Below are 21,318 nucleotides of genomic sequence, written 5' to 3'. Positions count from 1 at the left end.
ACTTGTGCTCCAGAACTAGCCGCGCCTCTAGTCATGCTGTTCCAGTACAGCTACAACACTGGCATTTACCTGACAATGTAGAAAAAATGCCCAGGTATGTCCTATCCACAAAAAGCAGGGTAAATCATATCTGACCAATTATCGCCCCATATATTCTCAATCACCAGCAAAAGGGTGGAAGGTGTCGTCAACAGTGCTATCAAGCAACACTTATTCACCAATAAACTGCTCACCAATGCTTAGTTTGGGTTCCGCCAGGACCACTTTGCTCCAGACATCGTTATAGCCTTAGTCTAAACATGTACAAAAGAGCTGAATTCCAAAATGACTGCCCTTGACATCAAGGCAGCATTTGACTGCATGTAGCATCAAGGAGCCCTAGTAAAATTGAAGTCAGTGGGAATCGGGGAAAACTCTCCACTCGCTGGAGTGATACCCAGCACAAAGGAAGATGGCTGGGGGCTAATCATCTCCGTTCCAGGACATCACTGCAGGAGTTCCTCAGGACAGTGTCCTAGGCCGAACCATCTTCACCTGCTTCATCAATGACCTACCCTCCATCATAAGGTTAGAAATGGAGGTGTTCGCTGATGATTGCAGTGTATTCAGTTCCATTCACAACCCATCAAATAATGAAGCAATCCATGCCTGTATGCAGCAAGACCTGGACAACATTCAGGCTTGGGCTGATAAGTGGCAAGTAATGTTCACACCACACAAGTGCCAGGCAACTTGAGAGTCTAACCACCGCCCCTTGACATTCAATGGCATTACCATCGCTGAATCCCCACCGTCAACTTCCTGGGGGTCACCATTGACCAGAAACTTAACTGGACCAGCCAGATAAATACTGTGGCTGCAAGAGCAGGTTGGAGGCTGGGTATTGTGTGGCATGTGTCTCTCCTCCTGACTCCCCAAAGCCTTTTCACCATCTACAAGGCACAAGTCAGGAGTGTGATGGAATATTCTCCACTTGCCAGGATGAGTGCAGCTCCAACAACATTCAAGAAGCTCAACATGATCCAGGACAAAGCAGCCTGTTTGATTGGCACCCCATCCACCACTTTTAAGCACTCGCTCTACCAGCGGTGCACCATGGCTGCAGTGTGTACCATCTACAAGATGCACTGCAGCAACTTGCCAAGGCTTCTTCAACAGCATCTCCCAAACCCGCAACCTCTACCATCTAAAAGGACAATGGCAGCAGGCACATGGGAACACCATCACCTCCAAGGTCCCTTCCATCCTGACTTGGAAATATATTGCCATTCCTTCATCGGCGTTGGATCAAAATCCTGGAACTCCCTCCCTAACAACACTGTTGGGAGTACCTTCATCCCACGTACGACAGTGGTTCAAGATGGCGGCTCACCATCACCTTCTCGAGGACAATTAGTGATGGGCCATAATTGCTGGCCTTGCCAGTGACACCTACATCCCATGAACAAATTTTTAAAGAATCAGACAAGATATTTTGCCAAAATTGCATAAGATTCGCTTTAAAATTTGAGCATACTTTCTGAACAACTGCTTTGATTCTAGGGTGAAATCGTCAAAATTGTTTGATGACCCTTTGGATTTTTGAATTACTTTGAAAATTTTGAAACTTTAAATGTCTGATAGTACCTGGAAAACACACTTCTTGAATTATTCTACCTTTTATCTTATTTAGGTGCTCTGTTGTAATTCTGGATGATCCTTTATCAGCCCTGGATGTACATGTGGGAAGTCATGTCTTCCACCAGGGGATCATGGGGATTTTAAAGAAGGAAAACAGAACAACTATCATTGTAACACACAAACTGGAATATGTTGAGGAAGCTGACTATGTACGTAAGATATTTTGATCAAATTACTGTTGTTTTCCTTTAAGCCATCAACATACTTTCTAGATGACTTCCGTGATTCCTGTGGGAAGGACATGTAACATTCAATGAATAAATTCCATCAGTGCTGTGGTGATTGACTGACTCACCATCTCTCTCCTTCACCATTTCTCCCTGTGCCTAATCTCTGCTTAGCACTTTCTCAAAACCCAAGATCATGAATTTCCACCCTCCTGCTCCATAAAGTATTACTCTAATATATTGGTGTGCTGTACCTTTGTGCTGACAGTATTAATATAATTATTTCTAAATATGGACATAATTCTACAACTCATTCCATATTAAAGAAAGGAGCAACCCTTTGGCTGGGTGAGTATTTCTATACCAAATATCCATCCAACTGTTTCTTTAATGTCAATTAAAATCTCCAATATTTACCCTCCAAACTCCATGCCAATTTCCTCCCTAAGTTGTCATCCATTCTCTCTTCCCTCAGCACTTTGCAATAAATGACTCCTCATCCTCAGTGATTTTGATCTTTACTGCAACAACCTTAACCCTCTCTCTTCTTGGCCGATTCATTTATTTGCTGCCCTTATTGACATTATTTATAGGTGTTAGCTTTCACCTGTATGCCGATGACAAGCAGCTATCTATTAATTCTGCTACTCTTTCACTTGCTTCTCTACTATCAGACAGCTTGTCCAACATCCATGATGAATCATAACTTATTCCAGCTCAACATTGGGAAGATCAAAGCTATTGTCTCTGCCACAAACTTCACTCCCTTGTTACTGATTCCATCCTCCTCCCTGGCAACTGTCTCGGGCCTAACTGGGACTGTTCATAACCTTGATGTTGTCTTTAACACACAGGTGACTTTGGAACTCCATTTCTTTGTCCATCACAAAGACCAATTACTTCCACCTCCATGACATTTCCCACCTCCGCCTCTACCTCTACCCTTTGGTGATGAAAGCCTCATATATGTCTTTGTCACTTCTAGACTTTACTGCTCAAACAATTTCCTCACTGGCCTCCCATCCTTCACTTTCCATAAACTCCAACTTGTCCAAATCTCTGCCACACATATCCTATCATGCACTAAGTCTCACTCACCCATCACCACATCCTTCTTATAAAAAGAATGGACTTCCTGTTCTCCAAAATATCAAATTCAAAATCCTCATCCTTGTCTTTAAATCTTTAAATCTTAAATCCTCTCTCTGCAATCTCCTCAAACTCAATATCTCCTCTGAAGTCTCCATTTCTCTGACACCAAACTTTTGTGCAGTCCTCCCTCACGTCATTGGTTGCGAAGCATTCAGCTGCCTCGGCCATACTGTCTAAAATTCCCTCCTTAAATCTCTCCTCCCTCCTTTAAGAACATTCTGAAAACTTATCTCTTGACCAAGGTTTAAGTCACCACTCTTAATCTGTCCCTTCCTTGTTTAGTATCTGTACTTTTCACGGCTATCTATGACATGCCTTTAAGTTACATAGGAATATGAATCGGCATCTCAGCCCCTGAGGCTGTTCTGCCATTCAATTAGATCATGGGTGATTGTACCTCAACTCCATTTACCCACCTTTGTTCAATATCCCTTAGGTTTTTTTTTTAGGTAAAGATACTATCAATCTCAGTTGTGGAAAAATTCAATTGACCCAGCATCCACAGACATTTGGGGCAGCGAGTTCCAGATTTCAAAACGCTTTGCGTGAAAACTTGTTTCCTTATTTCACTCCTGAATGGCCTAGATCTAGTTTTCCGACTATGCCCCCTTGTCTGGATTCCCCCACCAGAGGAGGCTAAAAATGACCTAGATAATCTCGCGTATTAAAGTGATTGTGTAGTGTTATATATGTACACATTGGAGAGATAAATGGATGATGTACTTTGTATCCAATGTACCACAAGGAGTGGTTGAGGCGAATAGCATAGATGCATTTAAGGGGAAGCTAGATAAGCACTTGAGGGAGAAAGGAATAGAAGGATGTATTGATGGGGTTAGATGAAGAGTGTAGGAAGAGACTTTGGTGGAGCATAAGCACTGGCATGGACCTGTTCGCTGAATGGCCCGTTTCTGTGCTGTAAATACTTTATAACTTTAAAATGTATTTCTTTTCCCAGGCGCTCCTTCTCCTTTTAGTATTTAAAAACAATGTTTGTAATCGAAATTCTGTTCATCAAAAATTTTAGTTCAACAAAAATATTTGTCTAAATAAAACATACTAGCTGCAATATGTACATATTTAAATGTGCAATCTTCTATATGCAATCCACTTGTTTTTAGATAATTGCTATGCAGGATGGGAAGATTGAAATCCAAGGTACCTACCAGGACATCTCTAAACAAAATCCAAATCTGGTAAAAACTTGGAAAAGCCTGACTAGTAAAGGTTTGTCTCCTAGCATAAAATGCATTAAATACCATTGTTCTTTCAACAGTAAAAATATGACCAAGAATATATACTACACAAGGTCTATGACAAACTGTACTTGAATGGAAATTTGAACTGTACACACTTAACTTTATTGTACAGTATGTCTCCCCATTTCTAATAAATCCACATCTACTCTGCAATTACTATTTTTAACCTTGCTTATTGGATTACTAATAAATTGAAGAAAAAATATATATCAGACATTTCCACTAAAAATTGTTATCTGCACAGAATTTTTCTGATCAAATGAGTGCTTAAATAATGCAATATTGGGGAGCCTTATAATATGGACCTTCTGTACTAATAATATATACATAAGTCTTGCATCTGATATGCATTTCCAATACACATTTCTCTTAATTCCTGTGTTGTGATTTTTGAGTAACGTTTGACATATCAACATTTATAATGAGAAATCCCTATGGGAACATGAAGCAGCGTGAATTGAAGTAACGAGTTTGTCGCCTAATCCTAAGAGGCGTTTGAGAATTTCTTTGCTTTTTCCAAAACACTTTGAAACAAACTGGACACTGAGTTCTTATAGCTTTATTATGGTCCAGTCTCGCATTTAAAATATTAACAACTGTTTCCCACATTACAACAGTGACTACACTCCTAAAAGTACTTTATTGGCTGTAAAGCGCTTTGAGACGTCCGGTGGTCGTGAAAGGCGCGATATAAATCCAAGTCTTTCTTTCTTTTCTGTTATGATACTTAGACAATGTGTATGATTAACAGCAGCTCTGATTTTCTTGACAGTTAGAAAAAAACAAAAATTGTTCATTGAGAATGTAATTGTTTTTCCAAATAAACGTAAGTTTGAATGATTGTGATCCTCCTGATTGGCTGTTGTCCATATCAATTATGGAAAGCCATTTCTTTCAATATTTTGGGTAAAATCTAATTTGAAAAGCCTTTCCCTTCAGAAATATTTTTGGGGCTTAAGGATAGTTATGTATAAAAAAGTGAAGAAACCGTAAATGATGAACCTTTTGAGTATTATATAAGATTTTTTTTTGTTAATGAAAATTACAGATTATTAAAGAGTGTGTAAGTCAACAAACTGCCTAATTGTATGCTAAATGCCTTAGCTCAGGAACCAGCTGCCAAGCCGAAAAGTGGTCTGAAAGGTGCCACGATCAATTTGAGTCCCGTTCTCCTGGATCCCCCTCCAATCGCAAGGTTGTTAGACCCTGCCGCTCCAATACTGCCAGATCCCTCAACAACAACAACTTGTATTTATATAGAAACAAAGAAACGTAGAAAATAGGTGCAGGAGTAGGCCATTCAGCCCTTCGAGCCTGCACCACCATTCAATAAGATCATGGTTGATCATTCACCCCTTTCCTGCTTTCTCTCCATACCCCTTGATCCCTTTATCTGTAAGGGCCATATCTAACTCCCTCTTGAATATATCTAACAAACTGACATCAATAACTCTCTGCAGTAAAACATTCCAGAGGTTAACAACTCTCTGAGCGAAGAAGTTTCTCCTCATCTCAGTCCTAAATGGCTTACCCCTTATCCTGAGACTGTAACCCCTGGTTCTGGACTTCCCCAACATCGGGAACATTCTTCCTGCATCTAACCTGTCCAGTCCCGTCAGAATTTTATATGTTTCTATGAGATCCCCTCTCATTCTTCTAAACTCCAGTGAATAAAGGCCCAGTCGATCCAGTCTCTCCTCATATGTCAGTCCTGCCATCCCGGGAAACAGTCTGGTGAACCTTCGCTGCATTCCCTCAATAGCAAGAACATCCTTCCTCAGATTAGGAAACCAAAACTGAACACAATATTCCTGGTGAGGCCTCACCAAGGCCCTGTACAACTGCATTAAGATCTCCCTGCTCCTATACTCAAATCCCTTAGCTATGAAGGCCAACATGCCATTTGCCTCCTTCACCACCTGCTGTACCTGCATGTCAACTTTCAATGACTGATGTACCATGACACCCAGGTCTCGTTGCACCTCCCCTTTTCCTAATCTGCCGCCATTCAGATAATATTCTGCCTTCATATTTTTGCTCCCAAAGTGGATAACCTCACATTTATCCACATTATACTGCATCTAGCATGCATTTGCCCACTCACCTAACTTGTCCAAATAACCCTGCAGCCTCTTAGCATCCTCCTCACAGCTCACACCACCACCCAGCTTAGTGTCGTCTGCAAATTTGGAGATATTACACTCAATTCCTTCATCTAAATCATTGATGTATACTGTAAATAGCTGGGGTCCCAGCACTGAGCCCTGCGGCACCCCACTAATCTCTGCTTCCTGTCTGCCAACCAATTCTCTATCCACGTCAATACATTACCCCCATTACCATGTGTTTTAATTTTGCACACTAATCTCTTGTGTGGGACCTTGTCAAAAGCCTTTTGAAAGCCCAAATACACCACATCCACTGGTTCTCCCTTGTCCACTCTACTAGTTACATCCTCAAAAAATTCCAGAAGATTTGTCAAGCATGATTTCCCTTTCATAAATCCATGCTGACTTGGACCGATCCTGTCACTGCTTTCCAAATGCGCTGCTATTTCATCTTGAATAATTGATTCCAACATTTTCCCCAATACTGATGTCAGGCTAACCAGTCTATAATTCCCCGTTTTCTCTCTCCTTCCTTTTTTAAAAAGTGGTGTTACATTAGCTACCCTCCAGTCCATAGCAACTGATCCAGACTCGATAGACTGTTAGTGGATGCACTGGTGATCATTTTCTATTTCTATTGCCACTTTCTTAAATACTCTGGGATGCAGACTATCAGGCCCTGGGGATTTATCGGCCTTCATCCCATCAATTTCCCTAACACAATTTTCTGACTAATAAGGATTTCCTTCAGTTCCTTCTTCTCGTTAGACCCTCAGTCCCCTAGTATTTCCGGAAAGTTATATGTGTCTTCCTTCGTGAAGACAGAACCAAAGTATTTGTTCAATTGGTCTGTCATTTCTTTGTTCCCCATTATAAATTCACCTAATTCTGACTGCAAGGGACCTACTTTTGTCTTCACTAATCTTTTTCTCTTCACATATCTATAGAAGCATTTGCAGTCAGTTTTTATGTTCCCAGCAAGCTTCCTCTCATACTCTATTTTCCCCTTCCTAATTAAACCCTTTGTACTCCTCTGCTGAATTCTAAATTTCTCCCAGTTCTCAGCTTTGCTGCTTTTTCTGGCTAATTTATATGTCTCTTCCTTGGATTTAACACTATCCCTAATTTCCCTTGTTAGCCACGGTTGAGCCAACCTCCCCGTTTTGTTTTTACTCCACACAGGGATGTACAATTGTTGAAGTTCATCCATGTGATCTTTAAATGTTTGCCTTTGCCTATCCACCGTCAACCCTTTAAGTATCATTTAAGTATCGCCAGTCTATTCTAGCCAATTCACGTCTCATACCATTGAAGTTACCTTTCCATAAGTTCAGGACCCTAGTCTCTGAATTAACTGTGTCACTCTCCAACTTGATAAAGAATTCTACCATATTATGGTCACTCTTCCTCAAGGGGCCTCGCACAACAAGATTGCTAATTAGTCCTTTCTCATTACACATCACCCAGTCTAGGATGGCCAGCCCTCTAGTTGGTTCCTCGACATATTGGTCTTGAAAGCCATCCCTAATATACTCCAGGAAATCCTCCTCCACCGCATTGCTACCAGTTACGTTAGCCCAATCAATATGTAGATTAAAGTCGCCCATGATAACTACTATACCTTTATTGCATGCATCCCTAATTTCTTGTTTGATGCTGTCCCCAACCTCACTACTACTGCTTGGTGGTCTGTACACACTCCCACTAGCGCTTACTGCCCTTTGGCATTCCGCAGCTCTACCCATAAAGATTCCACATCATCCAAGCTAATGTCTTTCCTTACTATTGCGTTAATTTCCTCTTTAACCAGCAACGCTACCCCACCTCCTTTTCCGTTCTGTCTATCCTTCCTGAATGTTGAATACCCCTGGATGTTGAGTTCCCAGCCTTGGTCACCCTGGAGCCATGTCTCCATAATCCCAGTTATATCATATTCATTAATAGCTGCCTGCGAAGTTAATTCGTCCACCTTATTACGAATACACCTCGCATTGAGACACAGAGCCTTCAGGCTTGTCTTTTTAACACACTTTGTCCTTTTAGAATTTTGCTGTAATGTGGCCCTTTTTGATTTTTGCCTTGGGTTACTCTGCCCTCGACTTTTACTTTTCTTCCTTCTATCTTTTTCTTCTGCCCCCATTTTGCTTCCCTCTGACTCCCTGCATAGGTTCCCATCCCCCTGCCATATTAGTTTAACCCCTTCCCAACAGCACTAGCAAACACTCCCCCTAGGACATTGGTTCCGGTCCTGCCCAGGTACAGACTGTCCGGTTTGTACAGGTCCCACCTTCCCCAGAACCGGTTCCAATGTCCCAAGAATTTGAATCCCTCCCTCCTGCACCACTTCTCAAGTCATGTATTCATCTTAGCTGTCCTGTAATTTCTTCTCTGACTAGCATGTGACACTAGTAGCAATCCTGAGATTACTACCTTTGAGGTCCTATTTTTAAATTTAACTCTTAGTTCCCTAAACTCTGCTTGTAGGACCTCATCCCGTTTTTTACCGATATCATTGGTACTTATATTTACCATGGCAGCTGGCTGTTCACCCTCCCGCCCCCCTCCACCCAGAATGCGCTGCAGCCGCTCCGAGACATCCTTGACCCTTGCACCAGGGAGGCAACATACCATCCTGGAGTCTCGTTTGCGGCCGCAGAAACACCTATCTATTCCCCTTACAATAGAATCCCCTATCACTATAGCTCTCCCACTCTTTTTCCTGCCCTCCTGTGCAGCAGAGCCACCCATGGTTCCATGAACTTGGCTGCTGCTGCCTTCCCTGATGAGTCATCTCCCCCAACAGTACCCAAGGTGGTGTACCTGTTTTGGAGGCAGATGCCCGCAGGGGAACCCTGCACTACCGTCCTTTCACTGCTCTGCCTGATGGTCACCCATTCCCTATCTGCCTGAGTAACCTTTACCTGCGGTGTGACCAACTCACTAAACGTGCTATTCACGACATCCTCAGCATCGCAGATGCTTCAGAGTGAATCCATGCACAGCTCCAGTGCCGCAATGCGGTCTGTCAGGAGCTGCAGCAGGATACACTTCCTGCACATGTAGTCATCAGCGACACTGGAAGCGTTCCTGTCTTCCCATATAGCACAGGAGGAGCATGACATGGGTCTGGGCTCTCCTGCCATGACTTAACCCTTAAATTAACTTAATTTTGCAACATTGTCAAAGGTTTCTTACTGCTAAGAACAAGAAAAAAGATGAAGAAAAAGAAAACTACACACCACTCAACCAGCCAATCATTTACCCTCTTGGCTGTGACATCTCCCCTCGATGATTTTTTACTTCTCTCTTACTTTTGACCCGGTTGCAGCTAACTGCTCACTCCACCACCGACCCTGGACTCCCGCTGGGCCTTTACTGGGGCTTCAGCTTTTCACCATATATATTATTAACCTGGATAAAAGAATAGAGGGGTCGAACTTGCCCATCTCCTTAAGGCCTGTTACGCTGCGGAGTGGAATGGCCGCTGCTAGCCCAATTGCCCTCCCGAGTTTTCCCAGCGGTGCCCCAATCTCCCCCCCGCTCCACCCCCCCACCACTCTGCTGCTGCCGATCCGTGGTAAGCACGTCATCACCGTGTGCACTGCCGATCTACACTCCCGATGGCGACATTCCCCTCGGAAAATCTTCGGCCCACCTGGCGGTGCCAAAGCCTGGTTGTGAGGCTGTGGCCTTCTGCAGCGGCCTTAAAGGGGAGATGCACGGCCGCTGCCACCATTTTTTTTTTTATCGGCCAACTGCCATATCGGCCCGACAATTATGTCCGTGTTCGGCCAGGCTGCCAACAGACACCTTGGCACTGCCTCTTGGGTGCCTGGCCCGAAACCCTCCCTGGTGGTCTAGTGGGCCGAACTTTTAAAATCGCGGAAGTTCTCCCCTTTAAGTGAAAGGGAGAGCCGTGGTGACGTGGCGCCATGACGACATCATCGCGGCGGTCACTCCGCACTGCCCCCAACTTCCGCCCCTCAGTTGTTGCCACTGTCGCATATCCGCCCCTCAAGTGTTGTCACCGCCCCCATTAAGAGCAACTTCCGGACCCAAGGAAAAAAAAACAACAAAGAGCGGAATGTCGCTCAAGAGGCGACCTGAACCACAGCTGCGGTAAAAACCATTCAAATGGGATGTGGCACCCCGTTTCAGGTGGGAGGCAATTTCTACCTGAATTATGTACCTGAATGTGCAGATGACACTAAGTTAGGAGGCACAATAAGTTGTGGGGATGGGAGCAACAAGTTGCAAAGGGATGTTGATAGACTAATTGAATAGGCAAAATTGTGGCAGATGGAGTTCAATATGGGGGAAATGTGAGGTCATCGACTTTGGATCTGAGAAAAATAAATAGGAATATTTTCTTAATGATGAGAAACTAGGAGCTGTGGAAGAATAAAGGGATTTGGGTGTCCATGTGCAGTGATCACTAAAAGCTAGTGCATCATTACAAAAAATAATCAAACAGCTACTGGAATGTTGGCCTTTATCTCAAGGGAGATGGAACACAAAAATGAGGAAGTGATACTTCAGTTGTACGGAGACTTGGTGAAACTGCATTCAGTTTTGGGCTGCGATCCTTGGGAATTTCTAGTCTTGGCGGGGTTACAACACAGATTCACCAGCATGGTACCAAGGTGATCTAATTGAAGTCTTTAAAATGATAAAGGGTTTAGATAGGGTAGATACACAGAAACTATGACGTAGAAATTCGATCACACAGCACCTGTTTTTTGGGCTTCGTGCATTTACACACATGCACTACAAACCTTTGTATTTTCTATAAAATACAATTCTGTATGTATTCTGTATTATTTCTAACTTTAACTGTCTTGCCTAGTCCTTGCACCTTGTTTCTAATTTTTAATACTATACCTTGGTGCCCAAACCCTGCGAATTAGTTTAAAACCTCCTCCACAGCAGTAGTTCATCTACCCGCATGGATATTGGTCCTAGCTCTTTTCAGGTGCAACTCATCCATCTTGAACAGGTCCCTCCCGTCACAGAACTGGTCCCAATGTCTCAGGAATCTGAAGCCCTCTCTCTTGCGCCATGTCTCTAGTCACACGTTAACCTGCCATATCCTCCTATTTCTATTCTCACTGTTAGTAATCCAGAGATAATTACCATCCGTGACTCCTTAAACGCGGACCTCAACCCACTTCATCCCTACATCGTTGGTTCCAACATGGACCATGACTTCTGCCTCTTTTCCTCCTCCCCCCCCCCCCCCACCCCTCGCCACCTCTGGAGAATGTTCTGCACTCTCTTCATGATGTCACTCACCCTGGCACCACGTCGGCCGTAACAGAACTGTCTGTCTGTCTGTCCCCCTGACTATCAAATCCCCAATTATTACTGTGTTCCTACACTTTGCTCTATTCCGTTGTGCTTTGCCTCACGGTGCTGGGCTTGGACTGCATTCCTTCGTGATGTCGTCACACTCACCAGTATTGAATGCTGAATATCAATTTGAGTGTGACACACGTTCAGAGGATTCTTGCACTGCCTGCCTCTTCCGACCTTTCTGGATGGCCAACCGCTTGCTATTCTGGCTGTGGAGTAACCACCTCCTGAAACCTGCAATCCAGGAATTTTAGTGGCCAATATTTTATAGGCCACCAAATGAACTTTTTTCACTATTGCAGCCATGACCCGGCCACTAAACTCCTGACATTGGACTCATCTGTCATGTCTTCCCGTTGGCGATGGAGTTGTTGCCTGGGGGGAGGGGGGTGCGGGGGAAATGAAAATCTGGTAGTTCCTATACTGGGTCACCATTCTGTAATGCCAGTTTTATACCGGAGTGGCAAGTTGAAAATTATCCCAAAGTGCGAATCGATGAGAAGCCAATGAAAGTCAATTGGGGTGATAGGTGAACCAGGACTTTGTGCAGGATGTGTTGGGCGATTTAGAGTTTATGTAGGGTAGTGAGGGCATTTGAAAAGTCAAGTCTTGAGATGGCAACATTTCTATCAAGAGGAGGCAATAAGTGGAGACCAGGTATTTTCCCATGGGATACCATAACCATGAACTTTCACCATTTCATGGCTAGTTACAGAACAAAATTGCTAGAGACAAAGCAAATATCTCTATATTGTGTGTGTATGTGTTTGCCTTGTTTTTTTTTTCCAGAAGTTAAAAACATAAAATTGTGTTTTATTAGATGACCATAAAGAAGAAAAAGAAACCAATGTTGAAATAGTAGATGAAGTTTCAAAAATGGAGAAAAAGCCCACTGATTATTTGAGTGGAAAACTGATTCAAGAAGAGGAAAAAGAAACAGGATCGATATCCCTAAAAATTTACTGGCTTTATGCCCGCTCCATTGGCCTTTTGTTTTTGTTTTTTTTAATTCTCGCAGTGGTAACAAAACAAAGCTTTCTAGTAGCTGTTGATTTCTGGCTAGCTGAGTGGTCATCTGCAGGGAACCATTCGGATACTGCAACTCAGGTCTGTTATCAAAAGCTTTTTGTCTTCTTTCCAAATATTGTTAAGTAACTCTAGCTCTATCACTAAATGTTAGACCAGAGTTAATACTTAAATTTGTTACTAAATAAACAGTCATACCCTTCCACTTAACCACCATTATTGTTTTGCTTTTCTTGTATATCCTTAGTATGAAAATGATGTGGAAAGTGTCGTTATCAATCATTACCTCTATAGATACATTGGGCTGGCTTGTGGAGGAATATTATGTGCTTTGTTCAGTTCCTTTGCACATGTCATTTCAGGTTTGTGTATTCTTGAACTGACAATTGAACTTAACACTATCAATTGTAATTTAACTAAACAAAAGTGTATGTAGATTCTTTTTGCTATCCTTTCGAATTGTTTTTACTTAAACTAAAGTAAATGCCATACATTCAACGTTCATAGTGATTTCCTTATTCTTTTGCTATATTGAAGGTATCCGTGCTTCAAAATATCTCTTCACAAACATGCTGCAAAACATTACAACTCTTCCATTAAGATTCTTTGAAACCACACCTGTTGGAAGAATTTTAAACAGGTATGAATCTTGCAAAGTTACATTAATTATATAGTTCACTTCCAGATAACCATCTTTTCTTATTTTATTACTGTGTAGTGTGACACAGACAGTGCAGCATTTGGAAGCTATAATTATAGTGGAAAGTGAGACTGAGGTGTTGTATGAATAGCTAACCAGAAATGTAGACTATGTCAGAACTTCAGATACATATCCGCAAGCATCCCGGGTAATTGCTATTACCAAGAAGGGACATGATTTGGTTGTCCACTTAAAGTCAATATAAAATTCCAGTCAGATACTTCCTTTGGACGAACGCCTCCGACCCTAAAAATTTTTGCGAAAGTACTTTGTGGTCCCAGAGGCGCCTTCGATTCCGACCGAAGGCCTTCCTTTACACGTACTTCGAAGTGCACCCACGTCTTGGAGATACGGACGGAGAAGCTGGAGTCATGTGGGACTGGACAACCAATCACGGTACAGTATTCTCATTGGTAGTAATGAGAACTCCGATTATACGCGTTCCCATTACTATCAATGAGAAAAAAACCCTAAAACACCCAAACACAACATAATAAATAAGAAAAACTCCTCACATATTTAAAATTAATTGAAATTAAAGTTAATTAAATGTTTTAGAAAAAAAATATTTTGGGGATTTTTAAAAATGTTTTAATAGGGTTTAAAATAAACTTACCTTAGTGGACAGGGTTTTTAACATAAAAATGTGTATTTAAATGTTATTTTTATATGTTTTAAAACTCTTACGCTGGTAAAAGTAGGCTATGCACCTGCTTTTACCAAGCACAAGCGTTTGCAGGGCAAGAGATGGGCAAATAGCCCAATCTTGCCCATGCGAATGTCCTTCCTACGGGGTTGCGGAAGTTCTGTCAAGAGATTGGAAAAGCTGGTTTTCGGCGCATTGCGCACTGAAAACCAGCTTTTGCGAGGCCTCGCCGGGTCCATACATGTTCCGTATGGACCCACAAGGCCGGGATTTCAGGGCCTGTCTTTTCATTCCAGAACTTGTTTTAAGTGGGTTGTGAGCTTGCTGATATGTTTTTAATATTAGAGATAAACACAGTGATCTTAACAGTGGGCGGATTTTCGGCTTTCGGGGTATTTCAGCAAAAATGGTAGCAATATGTGAGAATTAACATTTACGTTGCGCTATCATTTTTAGGCCGAACTTTTGGGTTTACGTCTGCTGGTAAGGGGGGCGTTGCACGAGGAAACCCGAGTTTTGCCAAATTTAGTCTGGGGCCGGGAGCGCTGTGAGAGAGGCCCTGGGATGGAGACCAAAATTGCAAAAAAATTCCAAAAACATTCACAAAACCCTTAACTATTGAATCACTGTAAAAAATAAAAACTTTAACTTACCTTTTTTGCAGGTTTTCATACTTACCACTGCTGGCAGGGCTGCACCAACAGGTTTGACCTGTCGCTATTCTGGGCATGGCGTACGGGTCGGGAGAGAGCCGAAAGTCCGATGCAAACGCAATCTGTGTCGTTGCACGTCGGCGCCCCTCTCCCCGGCGGCACTTGAAGCGCCACCGCAAACAGGTACCCGAGGATCCCGCCCGGGCTTTGCGACTGGGTTTTCGCCACGGAGGGTCAAATCGCGGCAAAAACCCAGCTCTAAAGCTCACGAAAATACGGCCTGCGTCAAAGCTTAGAGCACTTCTTAGTGTCCTCCTTGTCCTACTTGTGCTTGATCACAACTCAGGTAAAAAGAATTGCCTAATTACCAGTGTAGTTGGTAAGGTAACCTGGTCTCTTTTGCAAATAAAATTTGTTCATTACCTAACATAAATATGGAAATCAATGGAGACAATAGATTCCCTGCAATTAGGGCAGCATTTCGGATTACTGCAAAATGCAAATCAAGTGCACTATGGACCTTTGATTGTTGATGGTTTAAGTAAACATTTAAATACACATCTCTGCAAAAATTCATTGAATCCTTGTTTATTTCCAGGTTTTCGTCTGATTTCAAGACCATAGATGATCAGATTCCCTCAAACCTGGAGCGACTTATGTGGCACATTATGATGTGTTTAAGTGCCATTGTGATCAATGTTATCGTGACTCCTTTTTTCCTCCTTCCAGTTATTCCCTTACTTGTTCTCTACTATTTTCTTCAAAGGTTTTTCAGAGCTTCCGCCAGGTAAGTTTGTTGCAAATATCCTACACATTGAGTGATTGGGAATATTTGGGTTTAGACATTATTTTCACTTTTTTAATTAGTTTTTTTTCTTTAGTTTTTCTTTAGTGGAAATGGCAGCAGTCATTTTTTGCAGGTTCTGAAAAGCATAATGGTCCTGAAATTCCGGTTTCTTCTTCTCGTTGGCGCTCGACTAAAAATAGGACAAAAGATGCCCATTTACCTTTTGGTCGAATGCTCGTCAGAGATCCCAGACTCGAGGTCTCCTCTTCTTGCGCAACAGTTCGTGTTCACTTTGAGACATCCGCAGGAGTCACGTGGGCTTGGACACCCAATCACGATAAAGTGTTTTCTCATTCATAGTAATAGCACCCAAACACTACATCAAACATTAAAAAAAAAACCACATAAATACACTGTAGAAATTAATGTTGATAGAAATGTTTTTGAAAAAAAAAATATTTGCCGATTTTTAAAAAAAAGATTTAATTATGGTTTAAAATAAAATTACCTGAGTGGGCAGGGTTTTTAACATAAATATGTATTTTAAAATTTTAATTTGATATGTTTTTAAACTCTTACGCTGGTAAAAGTAGGCTATGTGCCTGCAGGGCAAGAGATGGGCAAATAGCCCAATCTCCGCTGTGGGAATGTACTCGCTCCCGAGATGCGTGCGATCTGTCAAGCCAGAAACTTGACAGATCGGAAAAGCCGGTTTTCAGCGCATGTGCATTGCGTGCCAAAAACCAGCTTTTCCGATGCCTTCCCGGGTCCATGCGCACAACGTATGGACCCGGGGAGGCCGGAATTTCAGGGCCATTGTCCATAGTCTGTTGTTTAGGTGTATTCTAATGCTGTAAATTTGTAGAAATAAGGGGTCCTGCTTCATAGAATCATAGAATGGTTACAGCACAGAAGGAGGCCATTCAGCCCGTCAAGCCTGTGCCAGCTTTCTGCAAGAGCACATTAGCTAGTCCTACTCCCCCGGCCTTTCTCCATGGCCGTGTGATTTTTTTTCCTTTAGGTACTTATCCAATTCTCTTTTGAAAGCCACGATTGATTCTGCTTCCACCACCCTTTCAGGCAGTGCATTCCAGATCCTAACCGCGTGCTGTGTAAAAAAGACTTTCCTCATGTCACCTTTGGTTCTTCTGCCAATCACCTTCAATCTGTGGCCTCTGGTTCTCGACCCTTCCACCAATGGGAACAGTTTCTATCTACTCTGTCTAGACCCCTCATGATTTTGAACACCTGTATCAAATCTCCTCTGAACATTCTCTGCTCTAAGGAGAATAACCCCAGCTTCTCCAGTCTGTCCATGTAACTGAAGTACCTCATCCCTGGAACCATTCTTGTAAATCTTTTCTGCACCCTCTCTCAGGCCTTCGCATCCTTCCTAAAGTGCAGTGCCCAGAATTGGACACACTACTCCAGTTGAGGCCAAGCCAGTGTTTTATAAAGGTTCATAATAACTTCCTTCAATTACTCTTGTGCTGTCACTGCTTTCTAAATGCAGTTCATAGCACTGAAAACAAATTAGCCATGTTTTCACTCCTTCATTAGTGTGGTGCAAGATCTTTGAAGTACATCATAGTGAGTTGGCAATGTTCAGTGCCATGTTGCTGTTAAGTGCAGGATCTTGGCATTATGCTTTGGCCAGTAAACATCAACATAAATCATGCCAATTAAAGTTAGTCCGTAATGTATAATAGCTGGTAACCTAACATGGCATTTGTTGTGTATAGAAGAACTCCATGAGGCTGAGTACTGTGAGCTAAACTTAGTGTGACCTTAGTCTTCTTTATTACAACTCCAGAGTGCCTAAACAACATGGCAGCCAACCTTTTATACTGGCCCTGCACGTGTGTGCAGGTGACCATTAGGACTCCAACAATCGCGCCCTCTGGTGGCAAGTATTACATAGTTACATACATAACAGCATTTATATGGTTAATAAATCACATTTAACAAATGTTCTTTTGGTCCTGTTGCCCACACCTGTAAAATTAAAATGCAGGTCAATTCATTTTTACACTCTTAGGAATTTCAGGAATTTTCCATAAGCAGTGGCTGGACATTTTGGTCTGATTTAAAGTATCAATCCTGTTTAATTTTGATCTAACTTAGGCTGTAAAAAAAAACAAGAATGTAATGATCCTTACCTGCAGGTAGTTTTTAATATTTTTTGTAAAGTAAGAGTGGTGCACTGTTAATCAATGAAGGCTGGACTGACATTCCAAATAAACTAGCAGATGAAATGAGAAAGAATGAGACAGTGTAACTATCCTGAATCAGTTACTCAGTTATTTGGTGGGCTACACTTGTTAGGATCTGTTTTGTGAAATTTGATGACTGCAATCTCATCCTACTGTATTGATACAGTAATAAAATACCCAAGTACTGTGCATAGCAAAAACTACAAAAAGCAATACTGTGCTGACCTTTTGAAATTAAAACCTATATGCACCACGACAACTGACAATTGCCACGACTGCTGACATTCTAATTAAAACTTACTTTTTTAACATTTCCTTTTTCTCTCTTCTAATTATTTTTCTTTCCTGTCCTGAAAATTGTGATTCACTCTGGATATGGTCTAAACATACCAGTTAGCCTTTTGTGTGAAACTGGACAATGAGTGTTGACGGGCAATTCAACCATGCGTTGGAAGGACTCCTCACATTTGTATCGGATTCTGACCTCATACTCATGCATTTTTCAGCAGGAATCACTGGATAGCAATCAGTCATGATAACCTTCACTGAATTTCTCCTCACACTCCCTTACTTTTAGACAGGAATGTGATTGAGCATAATGCCTGAATATATTCTGAAAAGGGAGGGTGAACAGCCAGTTGTCGTGGTGCATATAGGTACCAACGATATAGGTAAAAAATGGGATGAGGTCCTACGAGACGAATTTAGGGAGCGAGGAGTTAAATTAAAAAGTAGGAGCTCAAAAGTAGTAATCTCAGGATCGCTACTAATGCCATATGCTAGTCAGAGTAGGAATCGCAGGATAGCTCAGATGAATACGTGGCTTGAGCAGTGGTGCAGAAGGGAGGGATTCAAATACCTCGGACATTGGAACCGGTTCTGGGGGAGGTGGGACCAGTACAAACCAGACGGTCTGCACCTGGGCAGGACCGGAACCAATGTCCTAGGGGGAGTGTTTGCTAGTGCTATTTGGGAGGAGTTAACCAATATGACAGGGGGATGGGAACCTATGCAAGGAGACAGAGGGGAATAAAATGGAGACAAAAGCAAAAGATAGAAAGGAGAATAGTAAAAGTGAAGGGCAGAGAAACCCAAGGCAAAACACAAAAAGGGCCACTTTACAGCAGAATTCTAAAGGGTCAAAGTGTGTTAAAAAGACAAGCCTGAAGGCTCTGTGCCTCAATGCGAGGAGTATTCGGAATAAGGTGGACGAACTAACTGCGCAGATAGCAGTTAACGGGTATGATGTGATTGGCATCACAGCGACATGGCTCCAGGGTGACCAAGGCTGGGAACTCAACATCCAGGGGTATTCAGCATTTAGGAAGGATAGACAGAAAGGAAAAGGAGGCGGGGTGGCGTTGCTGGTTAAAGAGGAAATTAATGCAATTGTAAGGAAGGACATTAGCTTGGATGATGTGGAATCGGTATGGGTGGAGCTACGGAACACCAAAGGACAGAAAACGCTAGTGGGATTTGTGTACAGGTCACCAAATAGTGGTAGTGAGGTTGGGACAGCATCAAACAAGAAATAAGGGATGTGTGCAATAAAGGTACAGCAGTAATCATGGGCGACTTTAATCTACATGTTGATTGGGCTAACCTAACTGGTAGCAATGCGGTGGAGGAGGTTTTCCTGGCGTGTATTAGGGATGGTTTTCTAGACCAATATGTCGAGGAACCAACCAGAGAGCTGGCCATCCTAGACTGGGTGATGTGTAATGAGAAGGGACTAATTAGCAATCTTGTTGTGTGAGGCCCCTTGGGGAAGAGTGACCATAATATGGTAGAATTCTTTATTAAGATGGAGAGTGACAAAGTTAATTCAGAAACTTGGGTGCTGAACTTAAGGAAAGATAACTTTGATGGTATGAGGCGCGAATTGGCTATATTAGACTGGCAAAGGATACTTAGAGGGTTGACGATGGATAGGCAATGGCAAACCTTTAAAGATCATATGGACGAACTTCAACAATTGTACATCCCTGTCTGGAGTAAAAATAAAACGTGCTCAACCGTGGCTAACAAGGGAAATTAAGGGTTGTGTTAAATCCAAGGAAGAGGCATATAAATTGGCCAGAAAAAATAGCAAGCCGGAGGACTGGGAGAAATTTAGACTACAGCAGAGGAGGACAAAGGGTTTAATTAAGAGGGAGAAAATATAGTACGAGAGGAAGCTTGCCGGGAACATAAAAACTGACTGCAAAAGCTTCTATAGATATGTGAAGAGAAAAAGATTAGTGAAGAGAAAAGTTGGTCCCTTGCAGTCGGATTTGGGTGGATTTATAATGGGGAACAAAGAAATGGCAGACCAATTGAATAAGTACTTTGGTTCTGTCTTCACAAAGGAAGACACAAATAACCTTCCCGATGTACTAGGGATTCGAAGATCTAGCAAGAAGGGGAACTGAAGGATATCCTTATTAGGCGGGAAATTGTGTTCGAGAAATTGACGGGATTGAAGGCCGATAAATCCCCAGAGCCTAATAGTCTACATCCCAGAGTACTTAAGGAAGTGGCCCTAGAAATAGTGGATGCATTGGTGATAATTTTCCAACAGTCTATCGACTCTGGATCAGTTCCTATGGACTGGAGGGTTGCTAATGTAACACCACTTTTTAAAAAAGGAGGGAGAGAGAAAACGGGTAACTATAGACCAGTTAGCCTGACATCAGTAGTGGGAAAAATGTTGGAATCAATCATTAAGGATGAAATAGCAGCACATTTGGAAAGCAGTGATAGGATTGGTCCAAGTCGGCATGGATTTATGAAAGGGAAATCATGCTTGACAAATCTTCTGGAATTTTTTGAGGATGTAACTAGTAGAGTGAACAGGGGAGAACCAGTGGATGTGGTGTATTTGGACTTTCAAAAGGCTTTTGACAGGGTCCCACACAAGAGATTGGTGTGCAAAATCAAAGCACATGGTATTGGGGGTAATGTACTGTCGTGGATAGAGAACTGGTTGGCAGGCAGGAAGCAGAGAGTCGGGATTAACGGGTCCTTTTCAGAATGGCAGGCAGTGATTAGTGGAGTGCCACAGGGCTCAGTGCTGGGACCCCAGCTCTTTGCAATATAAATGATTTGGATGATGGAATTGAGTGTAATATCTCCAAGTTTGCAGATGACACTAAACTGGGTGGCGGTGTGAGCTGTGAGGAGGACGCTAAGAGGCTGCAGGGTGATTTGGACAGGTTAGGCGAGTGGGCAAATACATGGCAGATGCAGTATAATTTGGATAAATGTGAGGTTATCCATTTTGTGGGCAAAAACACGAAGGCAGAATATTATCTGAATGGTGGCAGATTAGGAAAAGAGGAGGTGCAGCGAGACCTGGGTGTCATGATTCATCAGTCATTGAAGGTTGGCATGCAGATACAGCAGGCAGTGAAGAAGGCAAATGGTATGTTAGCCTTTATAGCAAGGGGATTTGAGTTTAGGAGCAGGGAAGTCTTACTGCAGTTGTACAGGGCCTTGGTGAGGCCTCACCTGTAATATTGTGTTCAGTTTTGGTCTCCTAATCTGAGGAAGGACGTTCTTGCTATTGAGGGAATGCAGCGGAGGTTCACCAGACT

At 42.5% G+C, this 21,318-nt stretch overlaps 1 protein-coding gene across 6 annotated transcripts in view; it reads left to right on the top strand.

Annotated features, from left to right (window-relative positions):
* The window catches only part of LOC139274170 (ATP-binding cassette sub-family C member 9-like), a 343,814-nt gene that overhangs the window by 262,520 nt on the left and 59,976 nt on the right, over nucleotides 1–21,318 (top strand). For all 6 annotated transcript variants that reach the window (XM_070891221.1, XM_070891210.1, XM_070891227.1 and 3 more), the window contains 6 exons: nucleotides 1,673–1,829; nucleotides 4,121–4,226; nucleotides 12,539–12,825; nucleotides 12,992–13,106; nucleotides 13,282–13,384; nucleotides 15,342–15,530. In XM_070891221.1, coding sequence (XP_070747322.1) covers nucleotides 1,673–1,829; nucleotides 4,121–4,226; nucleotides 12,539–12,825; nucleotides 12,992–13,106; nucleotides 13,282–13,384; nucleotides 15,342–15,530 — 957 coding nt within the window. The remainder of the gene's footprint in view (nucleotides 1–1,672; nucleotides 1,830–4,120; nucleotides 4,227–12,538; nucleotides 12,826–12,991; nucleotides 13,107–13,281; nucleotides 13,385–15,341; nucleotides 15,531–21,318) is intronic.

Source organism: Pristiophorus japonicus, chromosome 1, assembly GCF_044704955.1.
Source record: "Pristiophorus japonicus isolate sPriJap1 chromosome 1, sPriJap1.hap1, whole genome shotgun sequence".
NCBI lineage: Eukaryota > Metazoa > Chordata > Chondrichthyes > Pristiophoridae > Pristiophorus > Pristiophorus japonicus.
The sequence above is the reverse complement of the archived record's forward strand: the minus strand, read 5'-3'. Positions and strand labels throughout refer to the sequence as shown.